This window comes from Spermophilus citellus (assembly GCF_964194105.1).
Source record: "Spermophilus citellus genome assembly, chromosome: 4".
Lineage (NCBI taxonomy): Eukaryota > Metazoa > Chordata > Mammalia > Rodentia > Sciuridae > Spermophilus > Spermophilus citellus.
This window is the reverse complement of record NC_138185.1, coordinates 39,438,772-39,460,917: the sequence shown is the minus strand read 5'-3', so window position 1 is coordinate 39,460,917 and position 22,146 is coordinate 39,438,772. Positions and strand designations below refer to the sequence as shown.

At 35.5% G+C, this 22,146-nt stretch overlaps 1 protein-coding gene across 9 annotated transcripts in view; it reads right to left on the bottom strand.

The window, feature by feature from the left end:
- The window catches only part of MACROD2 (mono-ADP ribosylhydrolase 2), a 2,040,087-nt gene that overhangs the window by 1,894,526 nt on the left and 123,415 nt on the right, over positions 1 to 22,146 (bottom strand). The window contains exon 4 of one of the 9 annotated variants that reach the window (XM_081290813.1): positions 11,173 to 11,779. The exons of 7 other annotated variants lie outside the window; for them this stretch is intronic. In XM_081290813.1, the coding sequence (XP_081146939.1) occupies positions 11,730 to 11,779 (50 nt within the window). In that variant the 3' untranslated portion in view covers positions 11,173 to 11,729. Of the gene's footprint in view, positions 1 to 11,172; positions 11,780 to 21,967; positions 22,088 to 22,146 lie in introns of those variants that run through there. One more of the 9 variants, XM_081290811.1, reaches the window with a different exon arrangement.

Genomic DNA, 22,146 nt, shown 5'->3' with positions numbered 1-22,146 from the left:
TGTTCTTCCTTTTCTAGGGCTTTGAGATGAAGTGTGAGTTCATTTATTTGTTGGTTTTTCTTTTTTTTTTTTTTTTTTTTTTTTTTGATGAATGACCTCCAGGCGATGAATTTCCCTCTTAAAACTGCTTTCATTGTGTCCCATAGATTCCAATATGTTGTGTCTGTATTTTCATTTATCTCTAAGAATTTTTTGATTTCCTCCTTTATGTCTTCTGTAACCCTCTGATCATTCAGTAACATATTGTTCATTTTCCATGTGATATAGGATTTTCCCTTCCTTCTTTTATCATTGATTTCCAGTTTCATTCTACTATGATCGGATAAAGTGCATGGTATTATCTCCACCCCTTTATATTTACTAAGGGTTGCCCTATGGCATAATATATGGTCTATTTTTGAGAAGGATCCATGTGCTGCTGAGAAAAACGTATATCCACTTGAAGGTGGTTGATATATTCTATATATGTCAGTTAAGTCTAGGTTATTAATTGTGATATTGAGTTCTATAGTTTCTTTATTCAACTTTTGTTTGGAGGATCTGTCCAATGGTAAGAGAGGTGTGTTGAAGTCACCCATAATTACTGTGTTGTGGTCTATTTGATTCTTGAACTTGAGGGGAATTTGTTTTATGAACATCGCAGCACCATTATTTGGTGCATAAATATTGATAATTGTTACGTCTTGTTGGTGAATGGTTCCTTTTAACAGTATATAATGTCCTTCCTTATCCCTTTGGATTAATTTAGTCTTGAAGTCGATTTTATTCGATTTGAGGATGGCCACCCCTGCTTGCTTGCAAGGACCGTGTGCGTGGTATATTTTTCCCAACCTTTCACCTTCAGCCTGTGTACGTCTTTTCCAGTCAGATGTGTCTCCTGGAGGCAGCATATTGTTGTATTTGTTTTTTTAATCCATGTTACCAGCCTATGTCGCTTTATTGGAGAGTTTAAACCATTAACGTTTAGAGTTACTATTGATTTATGTTTTGTACTTCCAGCCATGTTTGATTATTTATCTCTCTTTTTTTTTTTAATTTAGTTTGTTTCTCTATGGTTAGCTTACCTCCACCATCTGTCCTTACTGAGGTACTTCCCACTGTTGGCTTTGGTTATTGTTATTCATTTCTTCCTCGTGTAGTGTTTTGCTCAAGATGCTTTGCAATGCTGGTTTTCTGGCTGCAAATTCTTTTAGCTTTTGTTTATCATGAAAGATTTTTATTTCATTGTCGTACCTGAAGCTTAATTTTGCTGGATATAGAATTCTTGGTTGGCATCCATTGTCTTTCAGTGTTTGAAATACGTTGTTCCAGGATCTTCTCGCTTTCAGCGTCTGTGATAAAAAATCCGTTGTTAACCTTATTGGTTTACCCCTGAATGTAATCTGTCTCTTTTCTCTTGTAGCTTTTAATATTTTCTCTTTGTTTTGTATATTGGATATCTTCATAACAATGTGTCTTGGCGTTGGTCTACTGTGATTTTGTATGCTCGGTGTCCTGTATGCATCTACAATTTGTATATCTGTTTCCTTTTTTATTTTTGGGAAGTTTTCTGTAATTATTTCATTTATCAGGTTACTCATTCCCTTGGTTTGAATCTCTAGCCCTTCCTCTATCCCGATGACTCTTAAATTTGGTTTTTTTATGTTATCGCATATCTCTTAGATGTTTCTCTCGTGATTTTTAACCAGCCTATCTGAGTTGGCTAGACTCTTTTCAAGATGATATATTTTGTCTTCATTATCTGACGTTCTGGCTTCTACTTGCTCCACTCTATTAGTGATACTCTCATTTGAGTTTTTAATTTGGTTTATAATTTCCTTCATTTCTAAGATTATTGTTTGATTCTTTTTTATAATCTCTATCTCCTGATAAAGATGCTTAACTTCTTCTTTTATCTGTTTGTGTAATTCATTCTCAATGTGTTCTTTCGCTGCTTGAATTTGCTGTCTCGTATCCTCTTTAAGGTTCCGTTCCATCTGTCTAAGGTGTTCCTTGAGTTCTTTATATGACCATTTTTCTGATGACTCTATATCCTCCTGAATATTTAGGCTGCCCTGCATTGTTTGCACTCTTTTTCTTCCTTGCTTTTTCATGCTGCTCATGTTGCTTCTTGTTCTGTTTGACTGCTGAGTTACTGTTTACTCATATAAATTTATTTGATGCTTGGGAGGAAAGGTATTAGAAGGGAAGGGAGGAAGTCACTAAAGAGAATGACAGTAAGCAGGTAGAATTCAAGGAAGGGGGAATTAGAAAATTGAAAAGAAATGTAAAGACAGAAGAAAAGAAGGAAAGAGAAAAAAATAGAAAATTAAAAAGAATTTAAAGAAAAATAATAATAATAGAAATGAAAAATGAAATTAAAAATAGAATAAAATAAAATAAAATGGATTAAAAAAAACATTTAAAAAGACAGCAAAAAAAAGAAAAAAAAGAAAAAAAATTTATAAATGCAGTCCTAGAGTTCGATTAACTGTTCTTCCAGTAGATGGAGCTATGCCCACCGGGCCAAGTTTCTCCTCTCAGTAGGCGGGAGTCAATCCCTGTGCAGCAGTTCTGCCTCCCGGACTGGGCGGGTCTCCACTCCTGCTGTTCGCCGTGTGGGCGGGGCTTTGGCAGAGCCGGTCGGGGGTCGTTTGCAGCGCCGGGCTGGCAGGTGGGGGGTGGTCGTTTGCAGCTCCGAACCGCCAGAGGCGGTTCACAGAGCCCGGCCGGCGGGGGCCGAGCAGGCAGCGCCTGCCCCCACACTCACTGCAACGTGTGGGCAGCGGCCGCTTGGCAGCAGCCGGTGGCGGTTCACAGAGCCCGACGGGCGGGGGCCCAGGCAGGCAGCGCCCGTCCCCAATTTCGCTGCAATGTGTGGGCAGTGGGCGTTTGGCGGCGGCTGGCGGCAGTTCACAGAGCCAGGCCGGCGGGGGCCCAGGCAGGCAGCGCCCGCTCCTAAGCTCACTGCAACGTATGGGCAGCGGCCGGCGGCGGTTCACAGAGCCGGGCCGGCGGGGGCCCAGGCAGGCAGCGCCCGCTCCTAAGCTCATTGCAACGTGTGGGCAGCGGTCGGCTGTGGTTCACAGAGCCGGGCCGGCGTGGGCCCAGGCAGGCAGCGCCTGCTCCTAAGCTTGCTGCAATGTGTGGGCCGCGGCCGTCTGGCCGCGGCCAGCGGCGGCTCACAGTGCCGGGCCGGCGGGGGCCCAGGCAGGCAGCGCCTGCTCCCACGTTCGCTGCAACGTGTGGGCAGTGGCTGTCCAGCGGCTGCCGGCTGCGGTTCACAGAGCCGGACCAGCGTGGGCCCTGGCAGGCGGCGCCTGTTCCTAAGTTCACTGCAACGTGTGGGCAGCGGCCATCAACCAGCGGCGGTTCTCAGAGCCGGGCCGGCGGGGGCCCAGGCTGTCAGCGCCCACTCCTACATTCGCTGCAACGTGTGGGCAGCAGCCGCCCGGCAGCGGCCGGTGGTGGTTCACAGAGCCGGGCCGGCGGGGGCCCAGGCAGACAGTGCCCGCTCCTACGTTCGCTGCAACGTGTGGGCTGTGGCCGCTTGGCGGGGGGCCAGCGGCGGTTCCCAGAGCCGGGCCGGCGGCAGCCCAGGCAGGCAGCGCCCGCTCCTATGTTCACTGCAACGTGTGGGCTGCAGCCATTTGGTGGCAGCCGGCGGGACTGTGCCCCTGCTCTGTGTTGCCGAGATTCAGTCGTCTGGGACAAGCTGACACCTCCAATTAAACTTACTAGTTCCCGGCAGGTCTCCTTTCAGCGGAATTTTGCTAGAAGTTTCTCAGCAGGGCGCATGTAGGTGTATTGATGAGTCTCTCTGATCCCGTTACCGTGGAGGCATTGAAAGTGCTGCCTCCGCCATGTTGGGTCCCCCCGGCATCTTCAATTTCATTGCTTGAAATTAATCTGTTTAAATTTTCTGCCTTTCTGTTTCAATTTGGATAGGTCATATGTCTAGAAATTTGTTGGTGTCTTTAGGATTTTCTATTTTATTGGAATACAGATTTTAAAAGTGGATTCTGATTATCATCTGTATTTTAATAGTGTCCATGTGATATTTCCTTTTTTAATCACAAATTTTAGTAATTTTAATTTTCTCTCTTTTTCTTTGTTAGCTTGACTACAGGTTTATCACTTTTATTTATTTTTTCAAAGAACCTACTTTTCATTTCATCTACTTTTAATTTTTTGTTCTTGTTGTTGTTGTTTCAATTTCATTGATTTTAGTTCTGATTTTAATTATTTCCTGTCTTCTATTGCTTACAGTGTTGATCTGTTCTTCTTTTTCAAAGGATTTGAGATGTAATGTTAGGTTATTTATTTGGTGACTTTCTGTTCTTTTAAAGAATGAGCTCAGTGCAAAGAACTTTCCTCTTAGAACTGCCTTTATAGTGTCCCAAAGATTTTGATAAGTTGTGTTGCAATTTTCATTTACCTCTAATTTTTTTTATTTTATCCCTGATTTCTTCTAGTATCCACTAGTCATTCAAAAGTGTATTTTTTAGTCTCCACGTGTTAGAGTAGCTTCTATTTTTTTCTTTTATCATTGATTTCTAATGATAAAAGGATTTCATTACATTATGATCTGATAGAATGCAAGGTATTTTCTCTGTTTTTTTCTATTTGCTAACAGTTGCTGTGTGGCCTATGGTCTATTTTAAAGAAGGATTCATGTGCCACTAAGACAGTATAATCAGTCCTTGATAGATAAAATATTCTATATATGTCCATAAATCTAAATGATTAATTGTATTTATTAGTTCTATCTTATTCAAGTCAGAATGACAATTATCAAGAATACAAGTAACAATAAATGTTGGCAAGGATGTGGGAAAAAAGGTTCACTGATACATTGTTGATGAGACTGCAAATTGGTGCAACCACTCTAGAAAGCAGTATGGAAAGTCCTCAGAAAACTTGGAATGGAAGAACCATTTGATGCAGTTATCCCACTCCTCAGCTGTGAGACAGACACATAAATGTTTATAGCAGCTCAATTCACAATAGCAAAGATATGGAACCAACATAGGTGCCCTTCAATGACTGGATATAGAAAATGTAGTATAGGCCACCAACCACACACTATTTGCCCAATTGCTCACCTTCTGCCTGCCCATCACCGGTTTGCCTGCCCATCAACCGCCACCTGACATTCAGCACCTGATTGCCCGTCATTTGCCTGCAAACAGCCAACAGATCGCCCATGGAACACCCACTGCCTCCTACCCACTGCCACCTGAATGTCCATAGTCAGGGTACCCACAGGTTTGGTTACACGTAACCACTGCCATATCAGGTCACTGGCCAGAGCCAGTGCCAAGGGACATGGAGATTTGTCTCCATCATTACCACCATCTCACGGCATAGCCACTTCAGTCTAGGGATACTGGCCAGGACCTGGAGATAAAGTGTTGGGTACCTGCAGGTTTTTTTCTATTTTTTCTATATATCTGATGACTTCCTGCTGGGTGTGCTAGTGGCCGCCATCTGGCTTCCTCTTTGCAGGGTCGCTTCTTTGTGTGAGTGCATCCCTGGTGGTCTCTCTGCAAGTTTAAATGGCATTGAGATCCTTGGAATACAGCAAGGCAGAGCCTGGGGAATCTGAAGTCAAGATTTATCAGATTGCAGCAGGGTCTGCAAGGACCAGTCTGGGCTTAGCAAGCCTGTGGAAAGCCAGAGACTGAGAGCAGTTCCCCAGGGGTAGCACAGGTTAGAGAAACTGGAGAAAACTGGGCTCTTTCCAGCTTACTGAGTCCTGAACTGTGCAGGAAGGGGCAGGCTAAAACAGGTGGAAAGGCTGGAAGAGGGTGTGAGAGCATCTTGTCCAGCACCCACTGGACTAGAGTTACCATCAAACATCAGACAATCACAGAGAAAGGAAGCTGACAAAATTGTTGAAAGCCAATAGAAGCAATTGTTCAATTTTTCATTTAGACTTTCCCTTTTTATTTAGACTTGCCCTCTCTCACACATCTCTACCATCTTCAAATCTAAATATTTTTCATGCATTAATTCATTGAGGAATGGGATGTCTGAATTATATATTACAGTTTTACTGTGTATTCTTATACTTTTACCTTTTTTTAAAATCTGCATATATGTTTATCTCACTTATCTGTCTCCTTGAATTCTCTTTCAGACTTCTCTTATGCTAACAGTAAACCTCTATTAATTCATCCTTCACTCTTACTGTAAATTTTTACCTCTATCTTTTCTCTTTCTCCCTCATAAACATCACATCCTACACTAATTCTGTTCCCTCTTTGTCTTTCATTTGAAACAGTAAACCCTTTAAGCAAACTTAATGTTCATATTGTAGACAAAAATTGAACACATCATTTCTGTTTATTGCGACAAGACTGTAGACACCTTAATAGCAGCTATTTGGTTTAAGGTTGTGTATTATTTGCATTTGGTGCTGTTAATATTGGCCTCCCCCTTAAAGGTAAGGTACTAGAAGCCTTCAGAAACACTATAAGACTGCAGGGTTGAAACTGTACTGCCCCAGATCCATACTGCTAGATGGGAAGACAAACAAATAACTTGAAAAAACAAGGGAACAAGCATCTCAAACAAACCAAGATGTTCCAACAATAAAATCCATAGACACACAGTAGAAAAAATGTCAGAGAAGGAGTTTAGACAGTTCATAGTTAGACTGATCTTCAAAATAAAAGATGGTATCAGAGAAAAAATACAGCAAGTAAAAGATCACTTCAATAAAAAGGCTGATATTATAAAAAGGAATGAAGCAGAAATCCTTGAAATGAAGAAAACAATAAAGCAAATTAAAAATTCAGTGGAAAGTATCACCAACAGACTAGACCACTTGTAACACAGAACCTCAGGCAATAAAGACAAAATATATACTCTTGAAAATAAAGTTAACCATACAGAGAAGATGGGAGAAACCAGGAACAGAACTTCCAAGAAATATGGGATAACATGAAAAGACCAAATTTAAGGTTTGGTATAGACGAAGGTATGGAGATACAAACCAAAGGAATGCACAATCTTTTCAATGACATAATATCAGAAAATTTCCAAAATCTAAAGAATGAAATGGAAAATAAAATACATGAGGCTTACAGGACCCCAAATGTACAAAATTACAGCAGACCTACACCAAGGCACATTATAATGAGAATGACTAACATCCAGAATAAGGATAGAATTTTAAAGGCTATAAGAGAAAAAAATCAAATTACATATAGGGAGAAACTGATTTGGATCTCAACTCAGATCATCACCAAGAGGTCCTGGAATAATATATTTCAAGCTCTGAAAGAAAATGGAGAATTTTACATCCAGTAAAACTAAGCTTCAGATTTGAAGATGAAATAAAAATTTCCATGATAAACAAGTTAAAAGAATTCACAACTAGAAGGCCTGCACTACAGATCATTCTCATCAAAATATTCATGAGGAGGAAATAATTTTAAAAACAAAACAAAACAACAACAACAAAAAAAATGAAAACCAGCAAAGGGAGAAACTACACTAAAGGAAAAGTAAATCAAAGGAGAAAATAAGTCAAGTTAAAAACCAAAAATGGCCAGAAATACAAATCATATCTCAATAATAACCCTGAATGTTAATGGCCTAAACTCATCAGTCAAAAAACATTGGTAAGTTGGATTTTTTAAAAAGACCCCAAAATATGCTGTCTTCAAGAGAATCACCTCCTAGGAGAAGACATCCACATACTGAAAGTGAAAAATAACTAGGGATAGTAGAAACACAACTCAACATTATGAAAGCTATTGATTCTAAGCACAAGGAGAAAAACTAAAAGCATTCCCTCTAAAACTGGAACAAGACAGAGATGCCCTCTTTCACCACTTCTATTTGACATAATCTTGAAAACTCTAGCCAGACAAAATCAGACAGATGAAAGAAATTAAAGGGATAGAAAGAGGAAAACAAGAACTCAAACTGTCACTATTTGCTGGTGACATGATTCTATATTTAGAAGACCCAAAAAATTCCACTAGAAAACTTCTAGAACTCATAAATTAATTCAGCAAAGTAGTAGGATATAAAATCAATACCCATAAATCAAATGTATTTCTGTACATCAGTGGTGAATCCTCTGAAAGAGAAATTAGAAAAATTACCCCATTCACAATAGCCTTAAAAATAAATACTTGGAAATCAATCTAACAAAAGAGATGAAAGAACTCTAAATGACAATTAAAGAAGTAAAGTTAGCTTTAGATTTAAGATTCATGCTATCAAAGTTCTATTACCTAGGAATTTACCAATAAGAAAGCATTAGAAATTTGGATTTCTGACATTCTCCAGTATGTATCTTTAACTTGATGGCCTCTATTTCATAATTCCATCACAATCAACACAGATGGAAGAGTTCATTTATCTTCAATGATTTTTACCTTTTAGAAATCTATGAAAAATAAGCATAAATTCATTCAATTAATATTTTTTTGAATTCCAACTCTGAGCTGGGGCATATACAAAAGATAATCATAATATTAACTAATGTTTAATATTATGTTTATTTTATTAACCCAAAACACCAGACTTGGTCACAAATTATTTGAGAAAAGAAATGGAGTGAAACAAATCTATTCATCTTTTGTCTGAACTCCTTCTAGGCCCAACAAAAAGAGACACAATACATTCATATACAGTGCATTTTTGTAGATATGTTAATTAATAATTAGTGTATCTATATATAGGAGATGGAGAACATAGTTTCAAGGAAAATGTGAGGGGGAAACCAGAGGATATCTCAGCCACGGGATAAAGCCAAACCCTGGGACAAAACCATAATTATCCTTAGAGGAAAATAAAGCAATGATGCAAGCTTAGATATAGAGTGGCTGAATATGATTAGCCCTGAGAGAAATCTGTGGAACTAAGCAATATCCTAGAGGTGAAAAACTTTAGATGGTACTGTAGGCAACACCCCTGTGATTTGGGCCACTAAATCTGTACTTACACAAATATATTAATGTTGTCTCTCCTTACTTGTAAACATTATCAGAAACAAAAGATGTAGGCACTTCTAAAAGTCACCGAACAAATACATAATTTCCTCTAGTGTGAAGATATAAAAATGATTGCTTTAGAATATTATACAGCTAGGGATGTAGCTCAGTGATAGAGTGCTAGCCTAGTATGTGTGAGGCCCTGGGTTTGATCCCTAACACAACCAAAAAAATATTATGAACTTAAAATTATAATTATTCACTTTACTTAATTAATTTGATCCTGGCTACACTATAAGCTCTATGAAGATAAACCCTAGAATAGGATCATCTCTTCCTACATCCAATATCTTATTCTAGTTCTGTACCAGGTAAATACAGACAAGTAATGAATATTAGTTGAATGAATAAAAATAAATTAATGCATCCATAAGAGGTAAGAGGTAAATAAGTGAACAGAAACAGGGTAAGTGGAAGATCAGACAGAAGAAATAAGGAAACCTGAAGGTTGGAAAGCACTGAAAATATTCCAATAAAGTACTAAAAGCTAACATGAACTTTATCAAAAACATAATTTATTTTAAAAAACATAATTGATAAATTTGAGTTTCAAGAAAATGAGACATATTCTTGAATATCTCATTATAATGCATCCTTGATATTATCTGTACTTCTACTCATCTATAACCCCCAAATTTTTACTATTCTTCAGAGAAAAAGTCTATATATACATTCTAATTATTTAATACACTTATACATTTCTAAGAGTACAAGAAAAAGTATAAGAAACTGACTAATGGCATCTCTATGTATATGCTTATTTGCATCTATCCAGGAACTGGGATTTTTTCTCTAAACTCTCAAAAACATGAGATTGTAAAATTAAACTATCATTTCTAGATCAAAAGAGAGGGAGAAAACCTTTGCCCAATGTAAATATTGATTATCTTTGATTGTTTTAATTTTAAAAGGAAACTTAACACAGAACTGAACTTTATCCAGTCTTTCACCCATTTTTTCAAACAATGATATTTTAAGTTGTTTATATGGTAATCTTAACCAGATACTTTAATTAGAAATACACATTTATTATTCAGAGGTAGAGTCAGAGCTATCTATGCCCAACACTATAAAGTTCTTAAGCAGCTGTATTTTTACATCTTCACACTACAGAAAATTGTGCATTTGTTAATTTGTTAACTTTTCAAGCAAAATTATAATTTAAACATGGAGCTAAAAAAAATCATATATCTCCAATTCACGTTAGTGTGAAGCAAGGTTAATGGAGATGCTCATTCTCTGAGGCTTGACAGAGACTGTACATTTCAAAGTGTATGTATGACCAGTACACTATTCAGTGATCAAGATACACACACACACACACACACACACACACACACACACACACACATACTACCACAGTAAAAATCAAACTAGAACTTCTTAAAAAAAAAAAACTTTAAACAATCAGTCATCAAGAAGGAATTCTACACATATTGGGTTCTGTAACCATTTCCACATTAAACAAAATTATCATGCTGTAAAATGCTGACCCCACGTAAGAATCCTGCTGGACAGTGATTTCATCATTTTATTAAGCACATGAAGGCTGTTATCATCAGGTGGAATGTTGTTATAAGGTGGCTACACAAACACTGTTTGCTTAAAGATAGTGTTACCTGGAGAAAGAAATTTCTTTACCAAAGTAATGTAAATCATGTACCAAGATAGGTCACAAAACAGCTCAGAATCCTGAAAAATTTCCTATATGAGTATAGAAACAAGCACCCTTTCAAGAAAACTAGACATTAATTAATATATTGAAAATAATGTATAAAAACTCACTTCTAAAGACAAGCTTACATTGCCATGCTAATAACTTCATTTTGGTGAGTTCATTGTTTAAGCTTCTCCTTAATCAGATTTTCTAAAATAATTACTATTAAGAGATGAATTCAGGGCTGGAGTAGTAGCTCAGAGGTAGATTGCTTGCCTAGCACATGTGAGGCATTAGGTTAAATCCTCAGCACCACATATACATAAGTAAAATAAAGGTATTTTGTCCATCTACAACTAAAAAATAATAATTTTTAAAAAGAGATGAATTCAATTTAAAAAAAGAATGATGAAATACATAAAAAGTTTTCTTAATTTATTATATTATGCTAGATTAGTCTACCAGAGAGACTGTTATATAACATTTCTTTGATGTTTGTGAGTGTATATATTATATAACCACCCTAAGACTTTAAATCAATCAATGCTTTTTTTTTACAATTCATACTATATAGACATATTAAATATGTTTTTAATCCACATGTAATTATAAAGTGTTCCTTTCTAATCAGAATCTCAGATAATATTTACTAGTAATGATAGGTTATTTGATTATAGAAAATATTAATAGTTTATAGAAGCATATCAAACATTTTAAATAAGATCTGATTAATTCCAAATTCATCATGAATTTAGCACATAGAAGAAAATGTGCAAGTGCTAAAAGCAGTAACAAGTTTAACAAAATGTTAAAGATATCAAGTTTTAAAATGCCATCAATTTGGCAACCTCATACTGATTTCTTATTTAGCAAAATAATCAGTGTGGTGGCAGCATCACAATACGTAACACAGAATTCTTCTGGAACACTCTGCCGACAAGCAAGACATGCTAGCTCCTTCTTTTACATGAGGACACCAGTGAGCATGGAAGGATGGCACAACACAAAAAGAAAATAAATTGGCATCTTGGGAAGTTGCCCAGGGGATTGTAAAGTGCCAAGCTGAAATCCTGTGGTCGCTAAGCAGCAATAAGGAGAGTAGAGAGATTCCTGTCCAGCTTCACAGCACCTGCAATATAAGTTCACATTAGTGGGATCACAGCACACCCTGGTGACAAAAATGAGCTACCTCTGGCTGGCCTGATCAAATTCACATAGAGTAAGCTACCTAACATTTCTTCAAATCTTTCTGAGAAGAACCAAAACATAGTGAATTAGAAAACCAAAAAGTTTATATAATATAAATGCTAATGCTATTTTTAAATCATCTAGTTTAGCCATATGCCAACAGCATCACCACAGGCAAATTTTTAGATTATTTGTGACCCAATTTCACACTGAGTAAAAATTTAAAAATAAAGAACAAAAAGGTCCTTACTTTATAGGGTATTCATAAGGATTAAATAAGTAAATAATTGAAACATGCTTAGAACAGAACCTAGCACACAAAAAAACACTGTATGTATTCATTACATAAATGATTAGATGAAACCAATGTAGAGATAGATTTCTTTAAGATGAAAAAGAATATTTTTCCCCCTGGGGATTGAACTCAGGAACTTGCAAATGCTAAGCACATGCTCTGCTACTGAGCTATATGCTTGATCCTGAAAAGGAATAATATTAAAAACTGTAACATACTGTCGGCATGCTATGTGCCTTCTATTATGCTCTTGACATATGTGATCTCCCTTCTTTTTTTATTTGTTGTATCTTCCTCATTTATTTTTTTATACCTTTATTTATTTATTTATTTATTTATTTATTTATTTATTTATGTGGTGCTGGGGCCCAAACCCAGTGCCTCACACGCTCAAGGAAAGTGTTATACTGCTGAGCCACAGCCCCAGCCCCTCTTCTTTCATTTTTATGATAAATATACATACTAGTTATCATTATCTCCTTTTAAATATGAGAGAAGGCAAATGTTAAATCCAAAACAAAAATAGCAAGCAGCAGAGCCTAGATTCAAACCCAGATATTTCTGGCTCCAAAACAGGCTTTTAACCTTAATGCATGTAAGAGAAAGTTTATTTACTCATCTATTTTAGGGATGAGGAAATTGAAGTGTGTCAGTGAAAGTCAAACAGAGGGCTGGTGGATAAAAAGCAAGGAATTAAGGTATCTTAGACAATTACAAGTATGTTTGAAACAATGAAATAGGTATAAAATTCCATTACGATGGGAAAGATTCCCTTGAATAAACCAGGATTTTAGTCTAGGGATATCCATCCTGCCCACAACACACCCATAAATATGCTATAGTAAATTTGGAAGAATAAATTTTTATTCTTGGGTGAGAGAGGGTAAGAAGGTTGCCTGTCTTAAATGACTATAATATGATCAACTTCTTCATTAGAGTATATGCCAAGTCCAGTACAAAAACATTGTAAATTTCATCTTTCTTTTCCCAGCATAGAAGGGAAGACCTATAAAGAGGACTGGGTAGGGCACAAAAGCCTACCAGCTAAGTCTCTTGGCCAATACCATTGATAATCAATTCAAAAATAAAGAGCTCTGTGGCAGGTGCACATTCCCAGAGCATGCCCAGTCTTGAGGATGAAAGAAAAACCAGCTAGCACTCTGCCTTCTCCATCGCCACAGGTATTGGCTAGAAATCATCTGGCAGCAGTCAGAGTATACATAAGCTCTATTCTTTGCAGCCAAAAAAAAAATTAAATTTAAAAAGTAGATATTTTTAAATCAATGGTGAAAATGTGGGTAAATACATTAAAAATACAGTATACATCTGCAAGACATAGAACAATTACAGCTCAGCATTCTCACCACTGTAATAAAAATTAATCAACTCCTTTCTAGTTATATTGAATCAATCTAATTAAATGTTTTACTCAAAGTTAAAAGAAGAATATTGGTTTGGAATTTCCTACAAATGTATTTTCAGAATTTTTTTTATGTTAACTAACAAAAATAATACCTTTTTCATAAAAGTATCATTTATATGACATATATATATATATATATATATATATATATATATATATATAATAATTAAAATGGTGATCTTTCCTTTAAAACAATAAATACATATTCATATTATAAAAACCTTGCAAGAAAGCCAGTTTATCTAGTAATGGTCAAATTCCTAGTAAATGGCAAACCATCTGGCATAGATCATTTCATTGTATTTGTATCCCATTAAATCTCACCATTATTATTTTACCAACTACAGGCATTTTCCTTAGTAATTCAAGACTAACTACTAATACGCTACATGCATGAAATAGCAAACATACTCTAAAACTATTACCAAAGGCCGGTTTATCATTTCACAGATTTTAGTTAAATGTTTTCCTGGTCTATATGTCTCTTATTAGCCAATACCATACTGTTTTGATTATTATTATAGCTTTGTAATACAATTTGAAATCCGAAAGTGTGATGCCTCTACTTTTTATCTTCTTTCTCAAGATTGCTTTTCCTACTTGGGGTCTTTTGTGGTTCCACATGAATTTTTGGGATTGTTTTCCTATTTCTGTGAAAAATAGAAATTTTAATACAGATTACACCGACACTGAGAATCACTTTGAGCATTGTGGTCATTTTGAAGATATTGGTTCTTCTGATGCAGGAACCTGGTATCTTTCCACTTACTAGTGTCTTCTTCAATTACCTTTATAAATGTTTTATCATTTTCAGTGGACAGATCTTTCATCTCTTTGTTTAAAGTTATTCCTAAGTATTTTATTCTTTTTGATAGTGCTGTAAATAGAATTGTTTTCTTCATTTCTCTTTTGGTAGTTCTTTGTTAGCATAAAGAAATGCATCTGGTAACTTTCTTATGTGCATACATGAGTACAACACAGTGAATATCCACATAATGTACATCCACAAGACTGGGATCCTAATTAGAATTAGATGGTATATATATGTCAAAATTGCCTCTAATATCATGTATAAATAAAAAGAACAAATAAATAATAATAATAATTTAAAATTTTTAAAGTAAAAAAAAAAGAAATGCATCTGATTTTTGCATGTTGATTTTGTATCCTGCAAGACCGTTGCTTTAAAAATATTCTACTCATTAAGCTGTTCACAACTTTGTTGCCATTACTAGGAACTTTGCATTTCTTAAATACTTAATGGAAAAAGCTGCAGGGAAATTATAAAATAATTTCTCTTTTTAGAGCATGCAGATAATTTGAAAATTCCTACTAATTTGATATGAGTTTGTGTCATACCTTTACAAATAAAAAAGAGATTATTGATGACCAGATTTTAGTTAAATAAAACTGAATATATTAGACTTCTATAATATTCAGAACAGTATGATAAACGGCTGCTTCTGAAATACCATGTTTCTCTCAGTGTTTAGGAAACAATCTCTTTAGCAATTTTCAAACCATGTTATAAGTAGAAAGTCCATTTTCAGAGAATTATAGTTAGAAAAGTAAGGTTCATATTAACATGCAAAATTCTGTCAGAAGCAGACTATAACTTGATAGAAAACAGGCTGCCCAATATTGTTGAATATTGGATCATAAATAAGTCTAGATTCAAAAAACTTCATGGCAAACATTCGGTTCTCTGGGAAGCAGAATTCTTAACCAAGACGAGTAAGAAGGATGATAATTAAGTACTACCTCTGGGATCAAACCTGTGGAAAAGGAGGGAAATGAAGCAGGTTTTGACACAGGAAGAAACTGAACTATGATACAGGTCAAGCAACAGTCTTGATTGACCCCACTGGGACATCTGGAACTAGAATGGCCCTTCAGAGTTATGCTGAGTTAAGCCAAAATGGCCAGACCTTGATAGTTCTACAGCAGGCATTGGGAAGGGTATTACCATAGTCAGGCTGGCTGCCTGCATCTGAGATAGTCTCTGAAGTTGTACTCCCAAAAACTAGGACAATAAGCTTTCATAAAAGAGAGGTTTGTGTGACATATCATATTATAGATGCTCCTTGACTTAAAATGGAGTTATATATAAAAAAAACCCACCACCATACCTGAAAATATCATAAAACAAAAATGCATTTAATACATCAACCTCCTGAACATTATAGTAGCAATACTGCATTGTTTTTCTTTTTCGTCCTCATGATTATAAGACTGACTGAAAGTTGTAGCTCACTGTTGCTTCTTCCAATATTAAAAGAAGCATTATACTGTATATTGCTAGCCCAAGAAAAGATCAAAATTCAAAATTTAAAGTACAGTTTCTACTGAATATATATTACTTTCACACCATCATAAAGTCAAAAAAATCACAAAGCTGAATCATTATAAGTTGGGCAAATTTTTGTAGAGATATAAGAAACAAAAATCTTCAACCATGACAGAAATTTTAGTTACATATGTTTTTATCAAGGTTTATATCATTTATTCCTCCACTCCATTCAGATGTCTATACAAATGTCAGGCCTTCAGGATTTTCCCTGACCAATCTACCTAAAATAGCTTCCCTTTACTGTTTTATTTTTTCATGGCGCTACCTGATATTTTAATATATTTTTGTTTATTTCACTTCCATTGGACTATAACTTATAGTAAAGTGCAACTTTTTTTTTGAATTTTTTAATATTTATTTTTTTATAAGATTGGCAGCCACTATGAAGTCAAACAACAATAAGTGCTGGAGAGGCTGTGGAGAAAAGGGTACACTTGTACATTGCTGGTGGGACTGCAAATTGGTGCGGCCAATTTGGAAAGCAGTTTGGAGATTCCTGGGAAAGATGGGAATGGAACCACCATTTGACCCTGCTATTGCCCTTCTTGGACTATTCCCTGAAGACCTTAAAAGAGCATGCTACAGGGATACTGCCACATCGATGTTTATAGCAGCACAATTCACAATTGCTAGACTGTGGAACCAACCCAGATGCCCCTCAGTAGATGAATGGATAAAAAAAATGTGGCATCTATACACAATGGAGTACTATGCAGCAATAAAAAATGACAAAATCATAGAATTTGCAGGGAAATGGATGGCACTAGAGCAGATTATGCTTAGTGAAGCTAGCCAATCCCTAAAAAACAAATACCAAATGTCGTCTTTGATATAATGAGAGCAACTATGAACAGAGCAGGGAGGAAGAGTAGGAAGAAAAGATTAACATTAAACAGAGACATGAGATGGGAGGGAAAGGGTGAGAAAAGGGAAATTGCATGGAAATGAAGGGAGACCCTCATTGCTATACAAAATTACATACAAGAGGTTGTGAGGGAATGGGAAAATAAACAAGGAGAGAAATGAATTACAGTAGATGGGGTAGAGAGAGAAGCTGGGAGGGGAGGGGAGGGGGGATAGTAGGGGATAGGAAAGGTAGCAGAATACAACAATTACCAATAGGACATTATGTAAAAATGTGGAGGTGTAACCGATGTGACTCTGCAAGCTGCATTTGGGGTAAAATTGGGGGTTCATAACCCACTTCAGTCCAATGTATGAAGTGGGTTATGTCAAGAGCTTTGTAATGTTGTGAACAACCAATAATAAAAAAAAAAAAAGAAAAAAAAAAGAAAATGTAAAAAAAAAAAATATATATTTATTTTTTTAGTTTTCAGTGGACACAAGATCTTTTTTTTTCTTTTTTTTTATTGGTTGTTCACAACATTACAAAGCTCTTGACATATCATATTTCATACATTAGATTCAAGTGGGTTATGAACTCCCATTTTTACCCCAAATACAGATTGCAGAATCACATCGGTTACACATCCACATTTTTACATACTGCCATATTAGTGACTGTTGTATTCTGCTACCTTTCCTATCCTATACTATCCCCCCTCCCCTCCCCTCCCATCTTCTCTCTCTACCCCATCTACTGTAATTCATTTCCCTCCATGTTTATTATCCCGTTCCCCTCACAACCTCTTATATGTAATTTTGTATAACAATGAGGGTCTCTTCCCTTTTTTCCCCAGTAAAGTGCAACTTTATCTTGTTCACCAATTTATCTTCAGGGTCTACAATAATGTGGAAGAAGATAACATATGAGTAGAATATCCCTTATCCAAAATTCTTAGGACCAAAAGGAAATTTGTTCAGATTTTGGAATATCGGCTTTTACTGAGTTTCAAACCTACCAGTCTTTGAACTGGAACTACACAGTTGACTTTCCTGGGTCTCTAAGCTTGTCAGCTGCAGATCTTGGAATTTGTCAGTCTCCCCATAAGCATAAGAGGAAATTCCTTTAATTAATAAATATATGTATATTTTTATATACATATATATAAAAACATATCATGTCATCATCTCTGGAAAACCCTAACAAATACAGTCATCTTAATTAAAAAAAAAATGTCCAACAATGAAAGTAAACTATAAATAGAACCCTAATTAATAAATGTATATGTTGTCATTCTCTGCAAAGAACATTAACTATCAGTTGGAACTTATCTGCTAAATGTATTGGTTTTTGTGGTTTTTTTGGATTGGTTTTTGAGAAATAAAGTGTCTTGCAAAGGTCTCTATCTCTTAAGAGAAGGAAATCCAAAAATCTAAAGATAGAAGTATAAAATCTTATACATAACTGCAATCAACTTAATACATTCCAATATTTATTTAAAATTCAAAGGCTGCCAATAAGCCAAAAAGATACTAGTAAAATGACACCTTTATCCAAATGTAGTGCCAAAATATCTTTAAATGCAAAGAAATAGTTTTCAGATAAAAGACCTCTTAGGAGTCTACATGCCTATGTTCTCCTTCCATTATTGTGAATAATCAAAAACCAACTGGTTTCAAGTGGAACATTTAAGTTGACCTCTTCAGATAGTATTTCATCCAAATCATTTTGAGACACAGAAATGTTGCAGACATTGTACTACTTCTTGGAAATCTGCATTTAAATGCCTCCTCATGAGCAAATGCCTATTTATGTACACAAACTAATCTAGCTTACTTTGTGTGAATTTAGATGGTTTTGCTCTGTGGCTGATGATTAATATGAAGCCTATAAAGTTTGTTTGTTTTAAGCAATAGAAACAAAAAAAATAATATTCCATTTGAAATATATTGCCACCTAGATTTTAAAAGCCAAATATATACATTAGAAAACAATTCTTTATCCCTTGCCTAAAAGAATAGCATACATAAGAAGTCATAAATATTATCCACAATGAAAACATTTTCTAAACTGCCAATTTTTTTTAAATTTCTATGTACACAGATTTTGAAGATAAAAAGTAAACACTTGGTCCTTGAAATAATTCTCACCTAAAGTATCTATAATTTTTCTCAGAAACATGACAAACTTATCCCAGTTTGTTCCTAGCTAAAAGGAGTACCTCTATTTAGCCCAAAGGAAAATGTAGAACTTAACACTTTTGCTCCCTATAAGATAATAAATCCTGATAATGGGTTAATTATAAAGTGCCAAAATGTGTTATTTCTTCATTAAAATAATAGAAATATATTGTTTTAATGAACTGTTCTATGATAAATGTAAATATTTTTCTGATATAAAAAAGGGGGGAGCCAGACACAGTGCTGCGTTCCTGTAATCCCAGTGACTAGGGAAGCTGAGGCAGGAGGATAGAGAGTTCAAAGCCAGCCTCAGTAAAAGCGAGGCGCTAAACAACTCAGTGAGACCCTGTCTCCAAATAAAATTAAAAATAGGGCTGGGGATGCGGCTTAGTGATTGAGTGCCCCTGAGTTCAATCCCCAGTACCAAACAAAAGGCAGGGAGGTCAAAAATTCTCCTAATGTTCTTGTCACTTAACATTTTTTTTTATCAATTTTCTCCTCTCCAAATCAGAGCCATCCCTAACAATGTAAGAAAATATACCTCTTGGTAAACTTGGATGACCCAGTTTGGTTAAGTACACATAGTAAAACTCTTGTAGACAGAATAACATCATCTTTTAGCTTGGAATATGTTATGGACTGAGTTGTGTACCCTCAATATTCATATATTGAACCTTCAACCTATTACCTTAGAATAACTATACTTGATAAAAGGACTTTTACAGGAGTAATTAATTTACAGTGAGGCTATTAGAATGTGCTCTGATACAATCTGACTGTATCCTGTATCTGGTGTCCTAATAAGAAGTGAAGATGAGAATATACAGACACCAGTGATGCACAGAAAAGAAGCTATATGAAGTCTAGCAAAAAGGTAGCCATCTGAAACCCAAGAGGAAAGGCTCAGGAGAAATCAAGTTTACTTACTTGATCTTGAACTTCCATCCTTCAAAACTGTAAAAAAATTAATTTCTGTTGCATGGGCACCCAGCCTAGGATATTTCATTATGGCAACCCTTTCATAGTAATATAAAATATATATTATATATTTTTAAAATAAAATTTAAAATTATATATTTTAAAGTAAAATTGGTATATTGTTACCAATAAAGCTTACACAATCTTGACATCCTAAGGGAAAAAGGGTATATAAATTCACCAACTAAAATTCAGTTAAGAGAATATGATAACAAAATAATACTGAATATTTCACAAGTTCTACACTGGTTTCTAGAGACTGCTGATTTGAATACATCTAATCCAACACAGTCCTTCCCAACCCAATAAAGTAGCCATTTCCTTTGAAATGGGATTCAAAAACAAATGAAACATGATCTTTACACTATTTTGATGCTAGTTAAAAAAAGAAAATTTTTAAAGAGGTGTGTGGCACACACTCATGAAAATACAGGTTTTGCATTCCTAATTCAAAAGCCTGAAATTCAGATTTTGGAGCATTTTGGATTTCTGAGTTTTGGGGTTGGGGATGCCCAACTGGTAAAGTCTATGCAATATTTCAAAATCTAAAAAACTATGAAATCTGAAACACTTCTGATGCCAAGAATTTCAAAAGATATGGGATACTCAACCCAGATAGAAACAGGCCAAATTATTATCTAATTATTATCTAATGTGTAATAATAATTCAACCACTTAATTTAATGTATGATTAAGTTATTGAATTATTTTATAAGCACTATGTTTGAACTCATGTTTCATAAACATGCACATACATTAATAGAGTGTGTGCACATTCAGTATGAAATTAAAAAGCAATGCTACCACAAGAAAGGTTGCCTAGGCCTGAAATTATTCAAAATTTAACCAAGAAGACTAAAGGGAGCAAATTTCAATCAATAAAAAGAAGCTCACACTAGATTCTATGAGTTCGATTATTTGTTTATTGAGGTGACATTCATATAACATAAAATTAATGTTTTTATGAGCAGTTTCATGGCATTTAGTATATTCACAATGTTATATAGTCACTATTTCTATCTAGTTCTAAAACATTTTATCACCCCAAAAGAAAAACCCCATACCCAGCAAACACCCCCACCAATCCCCTTGGCTACTATCATTCTGCTTTCTATACCCATTATCTATTCTGGATATTTCATATAAATGAAATCATATGATATGAGATCTTTCATGTCTGGCTTCTTTCACTTAGAGTAATGTTTTAGGTATTCACCTATGCCATAACATATCTTAGTATTTCATTCCTTTATATGCCTGAATATTCCACTAAATGGACAAACCACATTTATTTATCCATTCAGCAGTTGATAGACATTAGGATTGTTTGCACTTTCAGCTAGGAATAATATTCCTATGAACACTCATGTACAAGCTTTTGTGTGGATAAATGTTTTCAGTTCTCTTGGGCATATATTTAGGAGTGGAATTGTTTGTTCATTCCATGATAGTTCCACATTTAACTTTTGGAGAAACTTACAAAACATTTTCTACACTGGCTTTACCAATTTATATTCCCACCAGAATATAGGAGGGTTTCAAGTTCTCTACATCCTTATCAACACTTGATATTCCACCACCTCCCCACTTTTCAGTATAGCAATCCTAGTTGGTATGAAGTAGTATTTCACCATGGTATATGTATATCATGTTGTAAGCATAATATACACATACCTGACATTTCAGTTCTAAGACTCACACAAGAAATTCCTAGCAATTAAACCAACTTACAAGATTCATTTTTTTTTTTTGATTGTTTGTTTTTGAGACTGTGTCTTCCTAAGTTTCTTAAGGCTTCACTAAGTTTCTGAGGCTAGTTTTGAAAATTATGATCCTCCTGCCTCAGCCTCCTGAGTCACTGGATTACAGGCATACACTACCATGCCCAGCAGAAATGTTACCATTCTTGAATAATGATAATTTTTCTGTCTTCATATTTTAGATTTTTTTTAAGTTGACTACTTTAAAAGCCTTCTTTAGGTTAGCTGACTTCTGGGAAGGCAGAACTTGAGATTTTCATCTCTAAGAAAGGCTACTCATATGAACAGCTATAAAATATCTTCAGAAGGCATAGGTAACCTGGTAAAGCATGTACCCTGGCATCACAATCTTCTTCCTCCCTTCTGTACCATGGATGCTTCAGTAATAGCAAAGGTGATGCTTCTCCAGGCAAGGAAACCTTAAGTAGGAGAGAAAGATTATGGCCAATACTACATGACCACTGAGAAACAGTTTGTT